General features: G+C 35.4%; 1 protein-coding gene across 1 annotated transcript in view; it reads right to left on the bottom strand.

The window, feature by feature from the left end:
- Positions 1 to 19,495, bottom strand: part of PHYHIPL (phytanoyl-CoA 2-hydroxylase interacting protein like) — a 71,758-nt gene extending 52,263 nt beyond the window's left edge. The window contains exon 1 of the mRNA XM_003928705.4: positions 19,090 to 19,495. Coding sequence (XP_003928754.1) covers positions 19,090 to 19,195 — 106 coding nt within the window. The 5' untranslated portion in view covers positions 19,196 to 19,495. The remainder of the gene's footprint in view (positions 1 to 19,089) is intronic.
- Positions 19,496 to 23,502: the final 4,007 nt, after the last annotated feature.

The following is a 23,502-nucleotide window of genomic DNA, read 5'->3' as shown; positions in this document are numbered from 1 at the left end:
AAAATAGCACCTTAGGTTGAAGTGACTAGCATTTGGGCAAGAAAATAAGGGAAAGATTAATTTATAGATAAAACACAAGGATGCAGTTGCTAGAAACAGATATAAGAAGGGGCTTGATCAAAGAAGTTAAAATAAGAGCTTAATCTCTAGAATCAATGTACTAGGACAAAGTAATGCCAAGAATTACTTGGTGCTAAGGTCATAAAATCCTGACCTTAAGTTTTTTACAGTCTGTTCTCAGATGCAGAATTACTCCCATTGACTGAAGACAGGCAAAACTTACAAGTAGTATTAAGGAACTTATGTTATGAACGCTAGAAGAATTATCAGGCTTAGACTTACAGCTTAATATTAATTCAAACCCTATTGTTGTTTCTGCCACCCCAGAAGTCAAGCTTTAAATATGACTGCTCTTTCTGCCTGGAAAAATATTAGCTTAAGTAGAATTATGGACATAGGTTACACATAAAACTCTGTAATACTCCAGCATATTGGTAAGTAGCATGCAATGTCATTCTTTTAACAGGACATGTGAAGATAAATACAGAAGATGACTCAAAAATATGCTTTCTATGATGAATTCACAAAATAGGTTACTACATTAAAAACTTTAAAGAATAAAAACAATTATTAATAATGTAAACAATTAGGAAATCTCATGGTTGATGAAAGAAAAACATGGTTGTAATTTTTTAAAGAGAAAATGCTGTGGAAAACAGATGAATCAACTACTTTCCTTTGTCCCATGGCCAACCCACACATAATCTCACATTCATGATCTAGAATGTCAAATGGGAAAAAGCTGTTACATCAGGATAACATGAATAAAATGTCCACAAGAAACTGGGATAATTTTATCTTATTTTAGTGTAACTATATTAACTTGATATTCTTTTAAAAACTTTGAGGCCAGGCATGGTGGCTCACACCTGTAATCCTAGCACTTTGGGATGCTGAGGCAGGTGGATCACCTGAGGTCAGGAGTTCAAGACCAGCCTGGCCAGCAAGGCGAAACCCATCTCTACTAAAAATACAAAATTAGCCAGGCATGCTGGTGGTACCTGTAATCCCAGCTACTTGGAAGGCCGAGGCAGAGAGAATCATTTGAACCCTGGAGACAGAGGTTGCGGTGAGCCAAGATTGCGCCACTGCACTCCTGACTGGGCAACAAGAATGAAGTTCTGTCTCGGGGGTTGGGGTGGGGAAACAAAAAAACTTTGAGACTCCTTTTCAACTAACCCTATCTAAATGAGCATCGGGTCCTAATAAATATTTGTTGAGTGAATGATGAATGAACTAAAACATGGAAGCATAAAAATATAAATATATGACTAAAAGCATTGTGGAGATGGCACTCCCTACCAATGCTGGCAATATGTAATATGTTAAGAAAACAAAAATCTCAGATTAAAGCCAATGTTAAAAGGTCACATATAAAAAGGACACGTACACAAAAGGGAACAAAATCAACATAAACTGAGAATTTGGTCCTTGAGTTCTCCCAGTTGACATGAGAATGAAACCAAATTAAATTCACACTAATCCAGGACTTTGAAATTCTCCTTGTCCTTCTTTTTAAAATGATTCTAATTTGACTGACAGGAGAAATTTAAAGCTCCCACAAAAAAGGGTTCTGTTAAGTCATTATACATAGGCTGTATTACATGGTAAAATGTAACTTTACTTAACTTGTAACCAGACTGTTTAGAATGGTTATGAACTGCCACCTCAAATTATACCATCTACCCTAATAGTAACATAGAATTTAAATGGCAGTAGTCATCAATTTTCGAATTTTAATGTTAATTTAAGGTCTAGTCTCCTAACAGGATAGAATATTTTAAACTTAATATTTCTACATCCTGAAAACATACCTTGTGCTTTGTTTTACTTATAAGAGTTCTTTATAAAGTTTTCAGAAACTTGGTTTATTGGCCTAAACCCTATATACATTCTATAAATCCTGTATATTCTACATCTACATAAAGACTTCCCATGGAATTTGATCTTGATGTAGATTCCCATAATAATATACAATCATTTAGCCTTCTTTTACCCTTTCTAGTCAGTAGAAAATAACCCTTATATGTGCATCCTTTATAGAAATCACTATATTCTGTAGAAGTTATGGGTGCTGCAGTTTATGACCTTGTAAATTATTATGTCTACATAGTAGGTTTTAATCCCTAAATAAAACTATGTAAATAAGATAGTTTGATAATCTTTTCTAAGGTACTTTGCTATTGTGAAAAGTGCCAATAGGCATACGTGTGCATGTGTCTTTATAATATAATGATTTATAATCCTTTGGGTATATATCCAGTAGTAGGATTGCTGGGTAAAATGGTATTTCTAGTTCTAGATCCTTGAGGAATCACCACACTGCCTTCCACAGTGGTTGACCTAATTTACACTCCCACCAACAGTGTAAATAATTCCTATTTCTCCATGTCCTCTCCAGCATCTGCTGTCTCCTGATTTATTAATGATCACCATTCTAATTGATGTAAGATGGTATCTCAATGTGGTTTTGATTTGTATTTCTCTAATGACCAGTGATGAGGAGCTTTTTTTCCTATGTTTGTTGGCTGCATAAATGTCTTTTTTTGAAAAGTGTTCATATGCTTCACCCACTTTTTGATGGGGTTGTTTTTTCTTGTAAATTTAAGTTCTTTGTAGATTCTGGATATTAGCCCTTTGTCAGATGAGTACATTGTAAAAAATTTTTTCCCATTCTGTTGCTTGCTGGTTCACTCTAATAAGAGCTTCTGCACAGCAAAAGAAACTCTCAAGTTTAAGAAGATCCCATTTGTCTATTTTGGCTTTTGTTGACATTGCTTTTGGTATTTTAGTCCTGAAGTTCTTGCCTGTGCCCATGTACTGAATGGTATTGCCTAGGTTTTCTTCTAGGGTTTTTAACTGTGTTAGGTCTTATGACTCTGCTGTTTAATAGCTATGTGCAATTAGGTTATTTAACCTCAATAATGCTTTATGTTCACAATTGAAAAACAGGAAGTTTGAATTAAATAGCTTTGAATGCAATTCCTAGGCCTAACATTCTGTTTCCTTAATTCTGGTTAATGTATAATGTAATACTATTTAAGCACTTGAAGCTGTGTAAGCACACCAAAATGGCATAAAAGTTACGGTATCATTCAGAACAAAGAATCACAGACACACACATCTAAATTACCCAAGTCATTTAGGGAAAGTTATTTGAGGTTTAATTATCTGAACAATAATTGTTGAAATTCTTTTCCCAGCCATTCTTGTGAAGACAATGTTACTCTCATGTTTCAAATCTTTCCCTGGCTAATAATGTGAAAAAAAAACTTGACATGGAATAACTTTTTATAATTTTAAATTGCATTTAAATTTTTTATTTTAGATTCTGGGGTACATGTGTTTGTTACATGGGTAATACATGCATAACATGGGGGATGGGCCTCTAGTGAACCCTAGTACTGAAATATTAGACATTGTACCCAGTGGGTAATTTTTCAACCCCTACTCCCTTGGGATAATATTTTAAAATAGTCCTTAAAGACCTGACATATTTTCCTCTCCGACCTAATCTCATCTAACTCTAAATCTCACCCTAACCCTAGTCACTACTAAACCTTTGTTGGAGTGATTCCTTATACCTTGTCAATTACTGCCTATGTAATCTTTCACTCACTGTTTACTACTTTCTCTTGGTACCTCATTTATTTTCCCAATTTTTCCTTCCTAACTTCTATTTATCCTTTAAATTCTTTTGCTTTACTTTCACGACCCCTATCCTGCCCACAAGTCAGTTAGGAGAACTTCCCATATATTTATCTGATAGATGAATTAAAAATAAATGATACACCTCAAATCTTCAAGTAAGGTTTCAAATATATTTATAACTTTAAAAATATCAAGGCTCAGATTCACCTTTAATATTTCAATTCCCAGTTGTGATAAATCATTAGTAAGATTTTTAGTTTAATTCCAAATTTCATTAGTCAATGGTTGAAACTAGAAATAGGAAGGATTCGCTACATTTTGATTCCTCAAAATCATTATACCACAGTAGGATTGGTTCAAGAAGTGCCAGCACCTCCAGCACCTAACAAAGTGAGAAGCAAATATTAAAGAAATCTAAGTTAATCTTCCTATGCCCATTCTTTCTCTGTGCTCCATACCCAAGAGGACATAAAGGCAAATCAAGCCCTAAGCACAATCCTGAGTTACTGGCAATAAAAACACACAAATGAAACTCTACTATTCGACCTAGATTAAAATAAAAAGTAATCAATATAAATAATATGTAAGAGGAGCATAAAATAGTTTGGAGATAGAGTAGATGTTAACGAAAACAGGTAGTAACTGTTTTAAGACCAAATGTAAAAGAAAGTAGGCCCTGGAATCGTTGGTGGAACCAACATATACAATCGTAAGTAAATAAGTGTTGACTCAAAGACAATAAATATGGTAGTACGGCCAGAATAAAAGAAGAGTGTTATAAATGTGAAAGAAGAGTAAAAGCAGGGAATGCTTTTACTGGCACAAAGGTACAAATATTTGCATTATACATGGAATAGCAGTTCACTTTAAACTTAGTGAAATTTTGGAAGGAAAACTCATAAAATGTAGGGGGAAAAAAGTACAACTGACTAGTCAGCCAGGTGAGGTTGGTGAACAACAGGTTGACAGACGCCCAAACCAAATGACCCTAAAAAGAGGAAAGGCTGAAATAAGGTTCATAAAAGCCCATATATATATTGCATTTTAGTTAAGATTTCCTAACGGGGAAGACAGGTACTGAAAACTTATTGTCAAAAGGTTATTTTCAGAGAAAGAATAAGATGGGACTGGAGGAAAAGGAGATTGGTGATGACCAGATCATAAAGGAATTCTGTTACTCAGTTATAAAGTTATAAGAGATAAAATCAGATCAGACCACTGAAGAGACAGAATTCAAGGGATTTTTATCTTAATATTTTATGTGAAGAATGCCTCCAAGGTCAATGCCTGAGAAATTGGGGAGGATAATAAGAACCATCTCTTGGAAAAGACGACTATCATAGGTAGCAGTGAATAGTAAGATGCATCTAAATTTGTGGTGTTATTTTGCCTTCTTGATGAGCACCTAGGTGGAGATTTAATATACATAACTAAAAATTATCTTAAATTGTTTACCTCTAGACTCCAGGGAATTCATCTAAATTGCTATATACAGCATTATGTTAAAAAACACATTTAAGAAATCTTTTTGACAATAAAGAGTATATAATTGTGTAATGAAATCATAATACCCATCTATGAATACACTTGGTGGATTTATTACAGATATGCCTTGTTGTGTAAAGAAAGATGTTCAAAAATAGAATACATACAATACATATCAATTCTTAAAACTTTTTTCAACTCATATCCCTATATAAACAAATGTTGAGATTGTACTCATAAATGCAGCTATTTCTTTATAAGTTACACATACATATACTAATATGAACATTATAGACTGGACAAAATAGTAATTTAAAATTATAAAATGTATAATTTTAAGTATTTTATATTAACTTCAGAATAAACATATTTTACTAATAATATATTAATATGTGGGCTTATTTTGATAAACTTGGTTTAACATTTTGTGATACAGCAACTCAATGACCAATTCTAAATTCAGTTTATTTAGATACTTTGTTTTAAGGGCTATCACAGTTGGAAAAGATACCAAACAAGAATGGGTACATCAGATTGGGAAAGTACATCACTATCTGTACTTATAAAACACTAAGCATACAGCAATTATACAAATGTACCTCATGCATATACAGTATATGTGATAGTTTGATATCAAATATTAATCTCTATGGCTAACATTAATAAAACATTTTTTTATTCTAGGTTATATAAAAATAAACATCAACACAAATTCTATTACTTTATTCCATGGTGCAATTGATTATCTAATTTGCCCTCTGGAGTTCTTAAATGCCACTTGAAGATCATTACAATATAACCATGGCATTTACAAAAAATGCTTTCGAAAGTCTTTATATTTGTAAAAGCAATTAAAGCATACAACTTACCAAGTAATAGAATGTAACAGAAAAATGTTAGTAAGCAATGAGTTTCAGGACATGGTACCCTAAAATACTTTAAGCTGAAGGAATTTGAGAAAACAATAGAAGAAGGAAGGTCGCTCCTTTTCCTACCCTTCTCCCCTGAGGCAGGTTATAAGACCTTCCCTGGAGAGATGTCCTCTCTATACCTGGAGAAAAAGAACATCCTTATCTCTGAGGACATAAGGACACAGAAATGAATCTGAAGAAGCAAACCTTGTGAAGTTCCCACCAGTTTATTACCACGAAATCATATGCTTTTATCTTCCAATTATATTTCTCTGTGACTGTCCACTCATCAAACCTAACATAAAAAATACAGAAGTTTATCCTTTTCTTTAAGTCTTCATTTCCTTATAAAGGCTCCCATGCCATATAAAGCTTATATTAAATTTTGTATGCTTTTCTTTTGTTAGTCTGTCTTTTGTTGTGGCCTCAGCCATGAACCAAAGATGAGAAGGAAAGACATTTTCATCCCCTACACAGGGCATTCACAGACTCTTGATGATAATGTGAGATAATTCATTTTAAAAGCAATTAAATTCTAGCACCAAAATAAACAATACCTTAAATTATATAATTAATATGATGATCTTAGTCAATGCAAAAGTATTGTAAAATACTTTTTAACAACTCCTTTTCTCCTTTCTGTTTTCTCACATCATTCCCCTTTTCTTTCTCAGGGGTCATTTTTTGCTTAGAAATAATGTTTTTGACATTTCACAAGAGTTTTGTGTGCTCAAAGAAAATATAAAGAAACATTGAAAGAAATGCTGGGCAACAAGGTTTCTACACTCATAAGTAAATGTCACAAATTCAGCCATCTAGAATGTTATTAAAATTGTCAATAACTGTCTAATTTAGCTACCTTTGACATGGCCAATAAATACGTGAAGTTAAAAATGCTACATCTTTGAATTTCCAATATCTAGTATATACTTCCTCTCATAAAAATTTCAGATTACTTAAGAAACCATTGTTTAAGACAAATTAGTTGATATCACATTCCACTGCCATTTTGCCTTTCTGTCAAATTCTTCTGAAGGAAACAATGAAGAATGCTGCAGAACTGACAGAAGAAAAGAATTATTCCCTGATTAATGTGTTTTGTAAGGTTAGATATCATTTCAAATTTTCTTAAAATATAGCACATCAGCTTTCACAGTGCAATGAAAATAAGTAAATACACACATTATCTGCACTAAATAGCACTATGCATGCATTCAGGGAAATAAATTTAAAATTTTCATTGAAATATAGTAAAAGTACTGTTTGTCAGAAAATTAAAATAGTAAAGTATTAACACTAAAGGAAAACAAATTGGAAAACATTCTTGAAACTATAATGAGGGTAAAAAAGGAAAATGTTCAATGGTGGATCCTTATGAAGCTCTTATACAGTAAAAATATCTTAAAAATACAAAAAAAATTAGCCAGGCATGGTAGTTTGTGGCTGTAGTCCTAGCTACTGGAGAGGCTGAGGCAGGAGAATCACTTGAACCTGGGAGGCAGAGGTTGCAGTGAGCCGAGACTGCACCACTGCACTCTAGCCTGGGCAACACAGCAAGACTCTGTCTCGGGGGGAAAAAAAAAAAAGGTAAAGAAATACTTCTACAATACATAGTGTAAACAAAAGTTCCAGCAGAAGTAGCTAAATTGTATTTGGAATTTGGAATGTTTACCATTATTTGAAGTTTAATTTCAATACTGTAAATTTTAGTAGAATTTAAATATGTAAAGCATTTAGCAAAACAAGTAGTATAAACAAATGTCCAGAAGCACTGCTTTTTTAGTCATTAGGGCTTCCTTTTTTAAATACCAAAAATAACAGCCAAAAAAGCTGTATAAAGCTATCAAGCGCCGCAGATATTAATATTGGATATAATGAATTATACCAGAAGAATATATGTAAAAATAGGCTCAAATATCCAGCCCAAGCACAGCTTGAAAATATTTTTTTTTCCTTTTCTTTTCTATAGGAGTGATGAGAGACGGCATCCTTGTCTGGTGCCAGATTGCAAAGGGAATGCTTCCAGTTTTTGCCCATTCAGTATGATATTGGCTGTTGGTTTATCATATATAGCTTTTATTATTTTGAGATACGTTCCATCAATACGTAGTTTATTGAGGGTTTTTAGTATAAAGGGCTGTTGAATTTTGTCAAAGGCCTTCTCTGCATCAATTGAGATAATCATGTGGTTTTTGTCTTCGGTTCTGTTTATGCAGTGAATTACGTTTATAGTCTTGCGTATGTTGAAGAAGCCTTGCATCCCCGGGATGAATACTACTTGAGCATGGTGGATAAGCTTTTTGATGTGCTGTTGCAATCGGCTTGCCAGAATTTTATTGAAGATTTTTGCATCTATGTTCATCATGGATATTGGCCTGAAGTTTTCTCTTCTTGCTGAGTATCTGCCGGATTTTGGTATCAGGATGATGTTGGTCTCATAAAATGATCTGGGAAGGATTCCCTCTTTTTGGATTATTTGGAATAGTTTCAGAAGGAATGGTACCAGCTCCTCTTTGTATGTCTGGTAGAATTCGGCTGTGAACCCATCTGGACCTGGGCTTTTTTTTGGGTGGTAGGCTCTTAATTGCTGCCTCAACTTCAGACCTTGTTATTGGTCTATTCAGGGTTTCGACTTCTTCCTGGTTTAGGTTTGGGAGGATGCAAGTGTCCAGGAATTTATCCATTTCTTCCAGGTTTACTAGTTTATGTGCATAGACTTGTTTGTAATAATCTCTGATGATGGTATGAATTTCTGTGGAATCTGTGGTGATATCCCCTTTATCATTTCTTATTGCATCTATTTGATTCTTCTCTCTTTCTTTTTTATTAATCTGGCTAGTGGTCTATTTTGTTGATCTTTTCGAAAAACCAGCTCTTGGATTTATTGATTTTTTGAAGGTTTTTTTTTGTTTCTCTATCTCCTTCAGTTCTGCTCTGATCTTAGTTATTTCTTGTATTCTGCTAGGTTTTGAGTTTTTTGGGTCTTGCTCCTCTAGTTCTTTCAATTTTGATGATAGGGTGTCAATTTTAGATCTCTCCTTGCTTCTCATGTGGGCATTTATTGCTATGTTTTCCTCTAGACACTGCTTTAAATGTGTCCCAGAGATTCTGGGATGTTGTGTCTTCATTCTCCTTGGTTTTGAAGAACATCTTTATTTCTGCCTTCATTTCACTGTTTATCCAGTCAACATTCAAGAGCCAGTTGTTCAGTTTCCATGAAGCTGTGCAGTTCTGAGTTAGTTTCTGAATTCTGAGTTCTAACTTGATTGCACTGTAGTCTGAGAGACTGTTATGATTTCCGTTCTTTTGCACTTGCTGAGGAGTGATTTACTTCCAATTATGTGGTCAATTTTAGAGTAGGTGCAATGTGGTGCTGAGAAGAATGTATATTCTCTGGATTTGGGGTGGAGAGTTCTGTAAATGTCTATTAGGTTTGCTTATCTAGGTCTGAGTTCAAGTCCTGGATATCCTTGTTAATTTTCTGTCTTGTTGATCTGTCTAATATGGACAATGGGATGTTAAAGTCTCCCACTATTATTGTATGGGAGTCTAAGTCTCTTTGTAAGTCATTAAGAACTTGCCTTATGTATCTGGGTGCTCCTGTATTGGGTATGTATATATTTAGGATCGTTAGCTCTTCTTGTTGCATTGATCCTTTTACCATTATGTAATGTCCTTCTTTGTCTCTTGATCTTTGTTGGTTTAAAGTCTATTTTATCAGATACGAGAATTGCAACTCCTGGTTTTTTTTTTTTTCTCTCCATTTGCTTGGTAAATATAAATAACTTGGAAAATCCAATTTGATTAGCTCATTTTTAAGAAGCTGAAGAAATTTAATTTGACAGTACAGTCACAATATTACCAAGCTTATAATGCAAATAAATTTTCAGAAATAAAACTGATTCGTACAGTTAAGATTCATCATGCAAGGAAAATAAATCAACTGTTTGGAAATTTTAAGAGATCAGCAAAAAAGTATGAGTTTTTAAAATGTTATCAACAAATATCTCAGAATGATATAAGATACAGAATTTTATCATCAAACAATGAAAAAATGAACTGACGAATTTATTCTGTCACTTACCTCAACTGAAACATTTATTCTTTCATGTTTCAACTTAAAAAAAACTTAATACTTCTCTTTTGGTCTAGATCAGTTTATTTGAAGAGTATCCTGAGAAGGCCAAATGACTTAAAAATTATAATTTGCCACTACTTATCTGTATTAACCAAAATTTTCTTCATATAATTCAATAAAAATAAGATACAGAAATATAGTGAATGCTGAAGCTGATATAAAATAGTGACTTTCAAGCATAGCTACTAATTTAAATTCCCACTATACCACTGATTGACTTTATTTGAAAAATGCTGTAAGTATAAAACTATAGGATAATTTTACAATAATGCTACTTTTATTTATTACACAATGTTATATTTTAAAACAAACTTTCTCTACAAATTAGAAAGTTTGAAATCTAAGATAATAAATCCAGAATCCTAATCACGGCATAATCCAGCTAGCTGTAACTAGCTTTCAGCTTAATTTTCCACCAGGTACACTTCTCTCCACCAGCAATAGTAAATGCTAAGCATTCCCAGAATATGTGATTTTGTGCATTTGTTAATTCTCTTATCTCAGCCAGAAATGCCCCTCTCCTACTTCTTCTGGCAAATTTTTATTTTACTTTTAACCCTCAACAAAATGTTGCTCCTCAGACTCAAGATAGAATTAACCACTTTCTCTTCTATACTCCATTAAAATATTTATCAAAAATTATTATAATTATCTACTTAAATATATTGACTCTCAAAACAGTCTTCCTAAATCCTTTAAACCTTAAGTTGGAATGCATGTACAAATAAATAGTAAAAATAGTAAGTAGAAGAACAAAATAAAAGTGAGAATCTTAACTGGCTAAAGGGAAGTTCCCATAAATTAATCATTGAACAAGAACAGAATGGCACTAGCTGTCCTCTAGCTAGTGCTACTTAAAAATGTGGTCTAGCCACAAGCAATAGTCTACAAATTATCAATCTGTGAGACTAAATATAAAAACTAGGATTAAGCATTTAGAAACTTTTAGAGGAATTTAACCATGAATTGTACTTCTGTAAAATTCATATATATCATTTTAATTTCATTTTTTTCTAGAAATTCTTTAATAGTCTTAATAAGTTTCAAACTGTAACACATTGGAAATTTAAAAAAGAAAAATAAGAGGGTCCTTTAGAGACAGGTTGAGATAGACTATGGAAGACAGAAAGATCAGTATGATCTTGACTCTTTTTTAATGAGTTTGGTTTCAAAGGAAGAATATATTTACATAAATTTGTGAAATATGTATCAGTATAACTATATATATTTCTCAAAGTTCACACTATCTTTGACACTTTTTAAAAACATATCTTTTGATAGAATAATAAGTGTACCTGGAAACACATATGCATACATAGCATTTCTTTCTAAACTTATTTATATGAAGGCTAGATTTCAAGTTAAAACTAGGGCCTGTTTCTATCACTGCCTATCAGACACATGGTATAGGGGGTCACCCATTTTCGATTGACTCCATACAGTGCTACGTTACTGCTTGATAACGTTATTTAGCTCTCTACATCTTTCTGCCTGACCCGCCTAATCGCAAAATCCTGGAAATATATAAAAGCAAGAGGAGTACACATTTTTTTCTCAACTCTTCCAATAATATTTTTTATTCCTATCAAGACAGATTAACTTATGTTCTCAATCTTTTGTATTAGGTGTTGGCAAACTTTTTCTATAAAGGGCTAGACAATAATTATCTTAAGGTTTGTGGGCTATCTGGTCTCTTATAGCTACTCAACCCTATTGTTGTAGCAAAGTAGCCATAGGCAGTATGTAAACAAATGAGTATGGCTGTATTCCAATAAAAGTTTACTTATAAAAACAGGTAGCAGGCTTATGGATTTTGCTCAGGGACCATAACATGCACACCCCTGTTCTACTTCACAGATACAACTCTAAAATGCAGCCATTAAGGACCTACTGGACCTACTGCATAGTAGATGATCAAAAGCTATATAATTCTTGTTGGCATTTATCATCAGCTTTTAAAATGTTAAAGACTGGGAGATTCACCAATATTTAAATTCATCTATTTTTCAAGAAAATCAGTATACTGAAAAACCTTTTATGCCTTGTCTTTGTTGGCATGTCTAGGGAAACTATAAGCCTTATCATACTATTATTAGATAGCAACATTCCCACAGGCTATAGAAGACAAAAATACATGTCTATTTACACTAGTTGCCACAACCACTACAACAAATGGAGTATATGCAAATCACCACAGAGTAGCCCCTTTTAAATGAGCCACAACATGGCTCAAATAGTCATAATATAACAATACTAACGCAAATTCCAAGTATGATGTCTGCTCAACTCACATCTGTTGCGCATCTTCAAAATACAGGGCTCTTATTTGCATTTATAACAAATCTGAATTGTACATTAATTTCATCTTTGGAGTTTAAAATTGGATGCAACCACTTCTTTCCCTCAAAGGGTGAGATATAAAGCACATTAAAGGTCACTCTAAAACCAAAGTTAAATCACAACCTTTCCCTTTTCACTTAATTTCCAATCTCCCTGGTGGAATATACGTTTCCATGAGCAACTCTTCTCCCCATTCTAGAACTCTATCCCCTAGAACACAAAAATTGCTTTTCTTTTAAGTTTCTAAGGGCTCTTTTAATGTTAGATTTGAAACATCTTAATATAACTCAAAAATTCTTTTTGCTTTACACTAATCTTTCTAAAATGTCTAAGATTCCAACAATATCTTTTTGGAGATGGCTCAAAAATCACTATTTCATAATCTTCTCTAAACTATTAATTGGTTGGTTTTATACTGTAATGATTTTCAGAGTATTAGCAGCAGACCTGGAGGAGCTCCTACTGCCTTTGAGGAGCGAGAATAAAGGAAGAAAAAAAGCCTAAAAAGAATATGAGTGGGTAATCTTGTGGGGAACCACACTGAAACAATAATGAGAAAGGAGTAATATAATATTATTCTGGTAGTATAATATCTATGAGAAAGATATGCCCCTAGAAAAGTGCTTAGGACATATTTTGACATTCAATGACTCCTAAAATCTGAGATGTAAAAAAATTAATGTCATCAGAATGTTTAAATATTATTTTCTTTCTCTTTTTCCCTTTCCTGGAAAGAATCATTCCAATGAGTCTTCTGATTTCCCAAACTTAAAATCCTAAAGTTACTCCTGATCACTTTCCATGTTGCTTGAAAATTCAGTCATGAATTCCTCATAATTCTTTTCCGGTTCCTTATATACCATTTCCAGTCACTACCCTTAACATATACAGACTATGCTGAAGCTTTCTATTTATTTTTTCTGCTCAGACTGTCCTTCTATACATTTAAGTATTCTCCAAACACTGATTTTACTTCTCAAATGTTAGTATATAAAATATAGTCTGCTCAAAGGACAGTTTAACTATTGTCCCAAAACTTTGGGAGGCCAAGGTGGGCAAATCACGAGGTCAGGAATTTGAGGTCAATCTGGCCAACGTGGTGAAACCCCATCTCTACTAAAAACACAAAAATTACTCAGGCATGGTAGTGGGTGCCTATAATCCTAGCTATGGCTGAGGCAAGAGAATTGCTTGAAACAGGAAGGCAGAGGTTGCAGTGAGCTGAGATCGTGCCACTGCACTCAGGCCTATGTGATAAAAAGAAACACTGTCTCAAAAGAATAAAATATTTTAAGGTTAAAAAAGGAGGTACAAGTTTTATAGTAAAAATAGAATTTAAATAATAAAAAGATTCACATACAGAAATTTAACAAATGGAAAATAAATCCAAGAAGAGGTACATTCTACAAGGCAAAACTTAAGTTATGCATCTACTAAAGAAGGTGGAGAAGGAAAACCAGAAAGTAGAAGGGTTTATGCTTGCTGCAAAGAGTGACTTAGCTGCTGTTATTATCGAGGCCCAGGATAAAACATAAAAGTAATCAAGAAAGTATACTCACACATGTTAGAGGAAAAGGCAAGATTGGGCCTAAATGAAGAAGAAATATCAGTGGAGATAAAACCAAGTAACTTGAAAATTGTCTAAATAGTGTTCTATAGAGAGTGAATTTCTGACCGGCCTACCTAAGCAACAAAGTAAGTTGCCACTGTTAAACTTACAACACATCAGTCATTCTACCACTGGAGGGAGTCTGGTCACATACCTTTGATGTAACTTTCACTCTAGTAACTTCCTGGTCTTCCCTGGGAATGAATTAGAACCCTAACAAGTATATGAATTGGTTTAATGCAATCTGATGGTTTTCAAATTTTTTGTTTTAGTTTTTATTTTATTTTTGTTTTGTTTCATACTCACTAATATGTCTATAGTCATATTTGGGTCAAAGAAATTAATCCCCCTGCTATAGGTCCTAGTACATGTCTATCCTTGGAAAAAGTTAATAAAGAAAAACATTGTAAATTAAGAACAAAGAAGGGCTCTAAGGCAAATACCTACACAAAACAAGCATCAAGGTTGCAAAACACATGGAAAAATAGCAAACAGGAGATTTGAATGAGAAACTTACAACAATTTTTAGGTTTAAGATGATAAAAATATTACTGATAGGATGGTGAAAGAGAAATAAAAGATAAATAGTGCTATAACTTGATTTCAAAATTTACTATTCTTTAAAATTCAGAATTTATAGATTCCATTAATGACTCATGAATTTGAAGTGATTTCCTAACTAAATAACATGTAACTGAAATTATGAAAAATAACAATGACCTAGACACTAGCAAAAAATGAAATTTTAAAAAGCAGTGGTTCAACTCAAGAAGTTATGTGGATAATATTCCATTCACAATAATAACTATTACTCTATATTTTGCATTAATATAAAGACTAGTAATAAATTCTATGTAAGTAATACTTTACTTATTTCAATAATCCCACAGGATTGGTATTATTATACCCACTTTACATAACAAAGCTTGAGGCTAAAACAAGTTAGGTAATTGTTTAAGGTTACATGGCTTTTAAGAGTCAATATTCTAACAAGGCTGTTCTAATCTAAAATGGTAATATCACTATGCTATATTGCATGTCAGTGAGATTGACTAATGATTACCTTGTAATAAAGACTATTAAAGGTTACAGTGATGGGTATTCCTCTTAGATGTCTGCTTCAGAAAACGTCATTAAGGATTATCTAAAATCACTGTGCTGCTAAGCATTCCTGTCACTTTATATTTCCAAAGTTAAAATTTGTTGAATTCACATGTCAATAGCAAAAACAAGGTCTTAAGTGATTTATAATTTAAAGAAATATTTAACTCAACATTCAAAGAAGTTTATCTTTTTAAATATGTAAAATAGATAAAATCTTTTATTCCCCTATTTTTTCCCACATATTGTTAGAAACAAAGACGGGGAAATCTGTCAGCTTCTGTGTAATTTCTTTCCAATGTGTTTCCTTGCTGACTACATCATAAACCCTATGGTTTATACCATATCTAGGCAGTCATAAAGTGCTCTCTCATAGAAATAATGTTTGTTAAAGCTATGAAGACTTGAGGGTATATTTAAATGCTTTAAAACAAATTAATTTTGTATTTTCTTCCTTACTATAACAAAGCTGGAGGGAGCTTAGATATATGTAAGGTAACATGTAGATAGATCTTTCGTGTTCAACAAGGAAGAAAAAGCATATATGTGTGTGTATATGATTAAATCATGAAAAGCACAAGTAATGTAAAATTCTATGTGTGGGGTGGGGGCTGCTTTGTCTCATCACAGGTCAGTGAATGTCTGAAGTATCTATTGAACTGTAAATGGGCTCCCATATTATTAATGCTTCGAAACAAATTCTTTTTCTCCTTCAATTTTTTTGAAAAGTCATAATAAAAGTACATTATGTACGCAACTTGAGTATACTTCAACAAAGCAGAAATGGATAAACAGAAATACTCTACTTGCAATAGGAATAGAAACCCCTAGATCTACATTATATTTTCAGAGTAACACCTGGGCAAGGACCGGTACTGACAACCAAGTACACATAGACTATCCATGAGGTAGTGTGTGTGCTTGTGTGTGTGTGTGTGTGTGTGTGTGTGTGTGTGTGTGTGTATGTAATAACTGTCTTGCTTAATTAAAAATCCAATTGTATGACCATGTGGAATCTAATCCATATTCTTCAGAAACTATTAAATATTTTTAGAAACTATGAAAAAAATGAATTACTGCTGATAATGTAATCATCAATTCATAGGAAAAGAGGCAAGTAACAGACAAAAACAAACAAAAAGACCCAAGGAAACATAAGAGATATACAATTATGTTCAGCAGCAGGCATAGCTCTTGGTTGATACAGTACGAAAACATTATAAAATTAAAAATATCTGAGTCAAGAAGGTAAAAGAAAATGTACATTTAACAACCATACTATACTTTCCTCTATTTTATTCCACTTCCAGGGAATTAATGTTTCTCTCATTTTTCATCACCAAATTAACAGTAGATTAAAATAAAGTGAGAAAAAAGCAAACCAAACAAATATAGTCTATCGTAAATTATGAAATATAGCTCTTCTTAGGTACTTAAATAGATCTTCTGTCCCATATTCTGCCACATCCTTTTCTATGTTACGTCTTTATAGAAGTAAAATAATGACACTTGAGAGGAAAGAAAGTGAAAGGAAGTAAAAGAAGGGAAGCAAAGGGAGTGAAAAGCATCTAGCTGAAAATTTCTCAATATAAAATGATGCTAAGTAAGGTCTGATTAACAAATTTAATGCAACATTGTATACACCGTTCTATCAAAAACAAACAACATTATCTCCCCTAAATTATTCCTATGAAGCCAAGTTAATATTTTTGGAATTGACATGTAAGATAGGAAAACAATATAAGCATTTAACAACATCTCTTAAAAAAAAAAGTATTTCCAAATTTTATACATCTTCTAGTAGAAGTTAGCTCTGTGTATTTGTTGGTATATGCTGTTTTATAAAATAAAACCTTATTTAATTAGTGTATGTTAAATTACTTGGAAGTCTGCAAATAGAAATTTTTAAAGATATTAGTGCCAGCACCCTCCCCAAAATTAAATGTTACATAATTTGTACATTTTATGGGATTCCTAATTTGAAAAGAAACAACTACAAAATATTATCAGAATAAAATAGCTACTCCTCTAGGAGATCACAGTAAATATAGCATTAATTTTCACACTCTATTAACTCTGTGAACTTCATAAAAAAGTTATTTTTCCTAATATCTTTGAAACACGTGGTAAATGCAGTTTTAAGCATTCAGATTACCAAGTTCTGAGAGCAACAGTTAATGCCTAGTTCCAATTAGGAAAAGAATGAGCTTTTGATATATCATTGCAATAAATAAAAATGAAGTCTACTTTTATTAGTCTTGTTTTTCTCTCAAATCAATCTAAGAAAATAAAAATATTTACAATTTATAATGGTTATATTATAAAAAACCATTTCACAAAAGTATAAACTAAAATCCAAATGATTTTCTGTTATTAAAAATCTTTACAATCTAATGCAAGCTTACATATGAAATACCAAAAGGATAAGTTTTTTTAGATATCATAAATATGTGCACTTACTACCATGGTGACTAAAACAGTCTAAGAATAAAGGAACTACAAGCTGCCTTTGCAAGTGTATGTATTTATTCACTTACTACACCTGTTTCAGAAATTAAATTGGTTCTGCTTTCAAAAAGTTTGAATTCTGGTTTCAGAGTTATTAAATACAAATTTGTATTAATAAATATAAAAATAAATTCGGTGCTCACTTGGTATAAACGTGCTGAATAGCAATGTCTACCCACGTTATTAACCATTTACATTATTTTGGATTACCCTAATAAATTTTATGACGTTATTGTGAATGTATCTGTACATAACTTTGGTTAAAAAATGTTTTGCAGTCACTACCTCCATATACAGTTAATTTCATTTACAGTCAAAAACTATTTGGGGCCCTCTTGACAACATGTACACTGTGTTTCCTTTGTCAGATGTAGAATTTTACAATTATTAGGCCAACCAATTACTAATCAGACGATTTCTTTACAAATGAAGTTTTATTTCACATTACGGATATAGCAGACTCTAACTAGTCCAACTAACCCAGTAGCACTTTAACCACACTGCACAGAGCACTAGCTTATGTCTTCAATGCTCAGACCCGTGTTCAATCAATTTCCTCCTTCAGGAGCCTGCCAACTTTAACAACAGAATAAACGATATAATATCAACACACAATGGTACATACTCGCCACGTAGTCTGAATCGTAGCACATACATTAGGTCAAACAGATTTTCGACAGTCTGAATCGGAGCCCAAAACCCACGAATGTTGTGTCTGTCCTTGGTGCTGAAATGCAGTTTTTCTGCGCCCTCAATGAAAAACTGTCTTCCTAATCCCAATCTGAGAGGCTAAAAAGACTAGTTAATTTGGGGAGTCTGATGATGGGAGGTTTAAGAAAGAAAATGATAAGTTTCTGGAGGAGAATAGTAACTTGCGTGTGTGTGTGTTGGGGGAAGGGGGTTGCTAGAAACATCCCGAGGGCATTTCCCCTTCAGTGCCAGGAGACCCAGGAAATCTGGACTGCGGCAAAGATCGGAAATGCCTGGTCGGGGCAGGAGCCGCGACAGGAACGTCGCCCTCGCCCGGGCCAGGCGGGCGAGGGCGGGCAAGGGCGCCACGGTTGTGGACGGCTACTTTCCGCGCCAAGGCGCGAGCCCTGGGGTCCTTTTGTTTCTGGGGTGAGGGGAGGGCGGTGGGCGGAGGGTAACCAACATCTGCATTTATTTGCACAGAAGGGACAACAAAAGACCCTGTCGCCCTGGCAAGCGGCGTCGGCGGAGCCGGAGTAGCCCCGGCGCCTCGGGGCGGACTCGGTCCCTTCCCTCGCAGTCCCGGCAGCTCTTACCGTCCCGGTCGCACAGCTGAATGGCCTCCAGGCTGAGGTTTTTGATCACCTCCTCACAGGGGCTGGTGGGGCTGTTGAGGGCATGATCCAGGCGCGGTACCTCCATGTTTCCAACCCCCTTCTCAAGCCCGCCTGCTTCGTATCCAGGCTCTCTTTGCCGGCCCGGTGGGCGAGAAGGACGGGAAAGGGAGGGGGAGTGGCAGAGGGAGGGAAGGAGGCCTGGGACGCGGTGATGCAGCGCCGGGGCTGAGGCACCGGTCTGGAGAGCCGCCGCGAGGGCGACGGCTGTGGCAGGAGCTCCGAGGAGCGTGCGGCTCTGAGAGACCGAGCAGGAAACGGCGAGAGGTCTGGAGGCGCGCGCTCCCGGCGGGGAGGAGACGCAGCGCGCGGGGAACGTGAGGCAGAGGGCACGGCGCGCGCACGCGCGCGGGAGGACGCGCCCACCTGCTGGCGCGCGGCGGTCCCTCCCCCGCCCTTCTCCGCGCACGCGCCCCCACCTGCCCTCGAGCCATGGCCGAGGCAACCTCGCGCGTGACGCGTCGGGCGACTGAGCGCGTGAGAACTGCGGGAGCTGTAAGCAGCGCTGCTGCCTCGCCCTCTTTCCTGGTTGTGGCGACTTAGCGTCTTCTGTCTGTTCTCGGTGTCTGGCTAAGCCCGAGTTGGCCCTGAGGGGTCTGCACGAGGAGGCGAGGGCGAGCAGGTTAGTTGTTTTTCAAGAACAGGAAAATAAGGGCCCAGATTCTTTGGACTCTTTGTATGGTATTGGGGTGTGGGACCCGCCTTCTCCCCTGAAAATCCTGGGATACTCGCTGCCCGCACCCTGTGGGCTCTGCCAGACATTCCTCGCAAACAGCTGCGTCTGTGGGAGAAATCAGCGGATTACCTGAGGCGTGGAGGGGTTTAGAGACAGCTTTTTGCCGTCCCTCGACCCTCAAGCGGGGCAAACGTGGGAACTCCTTATTGCCAGAAAGGTGAGGGAATGAGGAGATGCAGCAAGCCTGCTGAAAAGGCGGCAGACATGCTGCGGGGCCAACAGCCACGGGACCAATAGTTACGTAGCCTGCCTTCACCCTGTAGCTTCATTCATTCATGCATTTAGCAGATAAGTATTCAGTGCTCACCCTGTGCCATTGTTCTGGGCGCTACTGAAGGGAGGATAAACAGCACCAACTCCCATGGATTTGGAAGGAATCTTTGCTACAATAGATAATGAAGATTGACTTGTGCTTCCTCAGTTACCCTAAACTTGTATCCCCACTGCTTTTAAGGGCATTTGAGATTTTGCAGTGCGCTTAGTGGATGTGCAGACGTTTTAAAAATAAGATCGAGGTCACAGCCTATTGACCTCTGTTCCCATTTGCTGCTTTGGAATAGTTTTTAGTTTTGTTGTTATCTCGGGATCAAAAAATAGTGTCCCCCTTTTCTTAATGTGCTTGTAAATTAATATAAGATCCCTTTTATTGATTTTCCAGTTTCAAACATAAATGTTAAGAAGTAACAGTTTACACTCACATGGCTGTATGCTACCCTTTCTAGTCACATCTATTTAGCCATAACATGATGAGGTCTGGTTAACTGAAGCTTCAATAAATGAAAGGACCAGCTTAAAGTAAAATAAGCCTGTGAAAAATTTTGACATAACTGAAGTTTCATAATTTGGTGAAAGATAATTAGGTATCCTAAAGTGAAAAGTCTTCATTATGAACTTAGGTATTAATGAAGATGGATGTTTTTGAAGTTTGAAAGAATTCTTGTTTAAAAGTAAGGGTGTCCCCAAGGAGAGGGTAAATTATTACCTGTCAAGGGATATGACAAGAGAGTACTTGTGAATTTTCTGTGTTCGAAAGTCCAGCTCTATATAGGATTAGAAATTGATATTGTAAGCCCAACAGTGCGTTCATCCTTCAGAGTAGTCTGAAATTTCTAAATATCAAAAAAGAAACTGTGTAAACTAGAATAATAATTTACTGATTTAAAAGTAAGAAATATGCATTTAATTAAAACTCATACAAATATTTATTAAGTACCTATATCCAGGACACCGTGCTCTATGTTGGAAATTTGGAGTTCAAATTTATCAAGAAAGATAGATACTGAAAAAGTAAAAGTAGGATATGAGTTAAGAAAGAGGAAGTATGCAAGTTTATAGAAACACAGGGTTTATAGCTTAGATTCAATGGTCAGGAAGACCTCTAAAATGATTTAATCTTCAGGGAATGAGAAATTATTAAAAGACTTTAAATAGGAAATTAGCGTGATCAGATTTGTCAGCTAGAATATTTCTGTAATCAGAAAGGGTAATGTTTTGAGGAGTATTAATGTCACTTTCTGGGTATACAACCTATTCAATCCAAGGCACCTTTCTGTTGAGTATTTGGATTCTTGTAGAAAAAATACAAAAGAAATATTTACCATATAACTTTCAATATTCAATATAGGATTTTTTAATTAAGTTGTTAGGCTTCAAATCCAGGCATTGTCAAAATGTAAAATGCAAATTTGTTTATGGTTCAACATATCAAGGCTAGGCCTAGTGAACCAAATGATAGAGTTTCTCCCATAGTGAAGACAAGATATCTTAGTCCACTGTAAAGGGTTTGGCCAGAGATTGACCCAAGGAAGGTGGTGGCTATGAAGTAAAGTTAAGCCAAGTCGAAGAAAATCCTGTTCTCTTTGGCTCAGAGAATTATGGGAAAGGGGTAGAAGAGCTCAAGAAAGGCAACCAGAAACATTTTTACTCATTCCCACCCTGAAGATGTAGAGTAAGAGGTTGTGGCTTTAGAAATACCCAGATTGGTGTGGGAAAACTCAAGGACAGAGAAATTACTTTCCCAGTTCTCAGATATCTGGGAAGGTATCAGACTGAGAAACCACATTCCAGTAACCTTGAACAGAGCAGAGACAGGATAAGTGTTGACTTTTCAGAGTGCTCTAAGTTCCTATGTACTATTGAAATTCAGAAAACAATACCCGCCTCCTCACAAAAAAGGCCTCAGAAGTAAAAGTTTTTCCTCTCACCATCTGACCTCCAGCTTCTCAGTCTCATTTTCCCCTGAGGCTAGCTATAAGAAACTAGAATCCCTATTCCCCAAGGTGGGTTATAAAAACCATGACTCCTTTTCTTCAAAGCCAGCCGGAAAATACAAAAATATTACTCTAACTTTTCTTCTGCTTTTCTGCATAAAAACTGGCCATAAAGAAATTATCTTACCTACCTTGTTTAACTGAAGGTCATAAGATCCCCATTCCAGAGAGGCCCCTGCCACACATAGTGAAAAGGAAGAAGTGTATGCTCAGAGAGGTCAAGAAGAATCTGGACAGGCAGGCCTTTCTGGGTTTCTCCACTCAGTCTATTAGTATTAGGTCATATCTCTTTTGTCCAGTTATATTTCTTCATGGCTGTTAATACCTTGTTGAACCTAAGTATTAAAATGGACAACTTTTCCTGTATCTTTGGGTCTTCATTCTGAAGACTACCTTGTGTTGAAAATGTGGTGTTCAACTTTCACATAAAACTATGATCAAAGAGATTTGTATGCCTTTTCTCCGATTAATCTGCCCCTTTCAGTGATTTTTAGCTAACCTTCGGAGGGCTAAGGGGAAGTGTTCCTTTGGCTCCAACAGTACTTAGGAGGTAGGTGAGTTGAGAGCTATCCAATCTTCCCTGAAGTTTTGTGTTAAAAGAGCAAGGTAACCTTTTAGTTTAGCAAAGACTATGGAGTAGACCTTCTAGACCAGGGATGTCTAAAGTACCAAAGAGATGAGACACATTAGTCAGAGATGGCCACTAGGCCCTGACCAAACTAGAAAGGACAGACCATGAGTTTCTCTAGCTACCAACTTTAAGTGAAAGACCAGAAGCAATGAGACATACAAAGAATGTCACCTCAGAGATCAGAGGAGAAAGAAGGAACTGTTCAAACCTAATGACCCTTTGTTCCAGTGCCTCAAGTAATGGTATCTAGGGCTATCTGATATTCCCAGATACTACCTAAAATAGGATGTAGGGGAAAAGATAGAAATCTTAGAGACTTGAGGGTCTTAACCTAATGAACTTGAACTTTAAGAAACTGCTTAAAATACTGAGTGAATCCAGGTGTCTGGGTTAGAATAAAAACACATTATTTCCCCTCTCCTATTTGTCAGTGACTGAGATTTCATGAAGATGATCAAATCAGTTTAAACAAAATGAAAATTCCACCATTTTTGATACCTAATCATTAGTTTGAGATGTCTGCTGTTACAATCAAAATCCTGTAAGTCATTCAAGCCCCAACTCATATGTTACATTCTCTTGAAATTATTCCCTCTGTCAAAAACCTTTATGTTGTATTTCTGTGGGGCTTTATTTATAGTTCTCTTACAGACATCACGTTATGATTTATAAATTATTAATGTACATGAAGAATCAGA

Source organism: Saimiri boliviensis, chromosome 12 (genome assembly GCF_048565385.1).
Source record: "Saimiri boliviensis isolate mSaiBol1 chromosome 12, mSaiBol1.pri, whole genome shotgun sequence".
In the NCBI taxonomy this organism is placed as follows: Eukaryota; Metazoa; Chordata; class Mammalia; order Primates; family Cebidae; genus Saimiri; species Saimiri boliviensis.
This window is presented reverse-complemented; position numbering and strand designations above follow the sequence as displayed.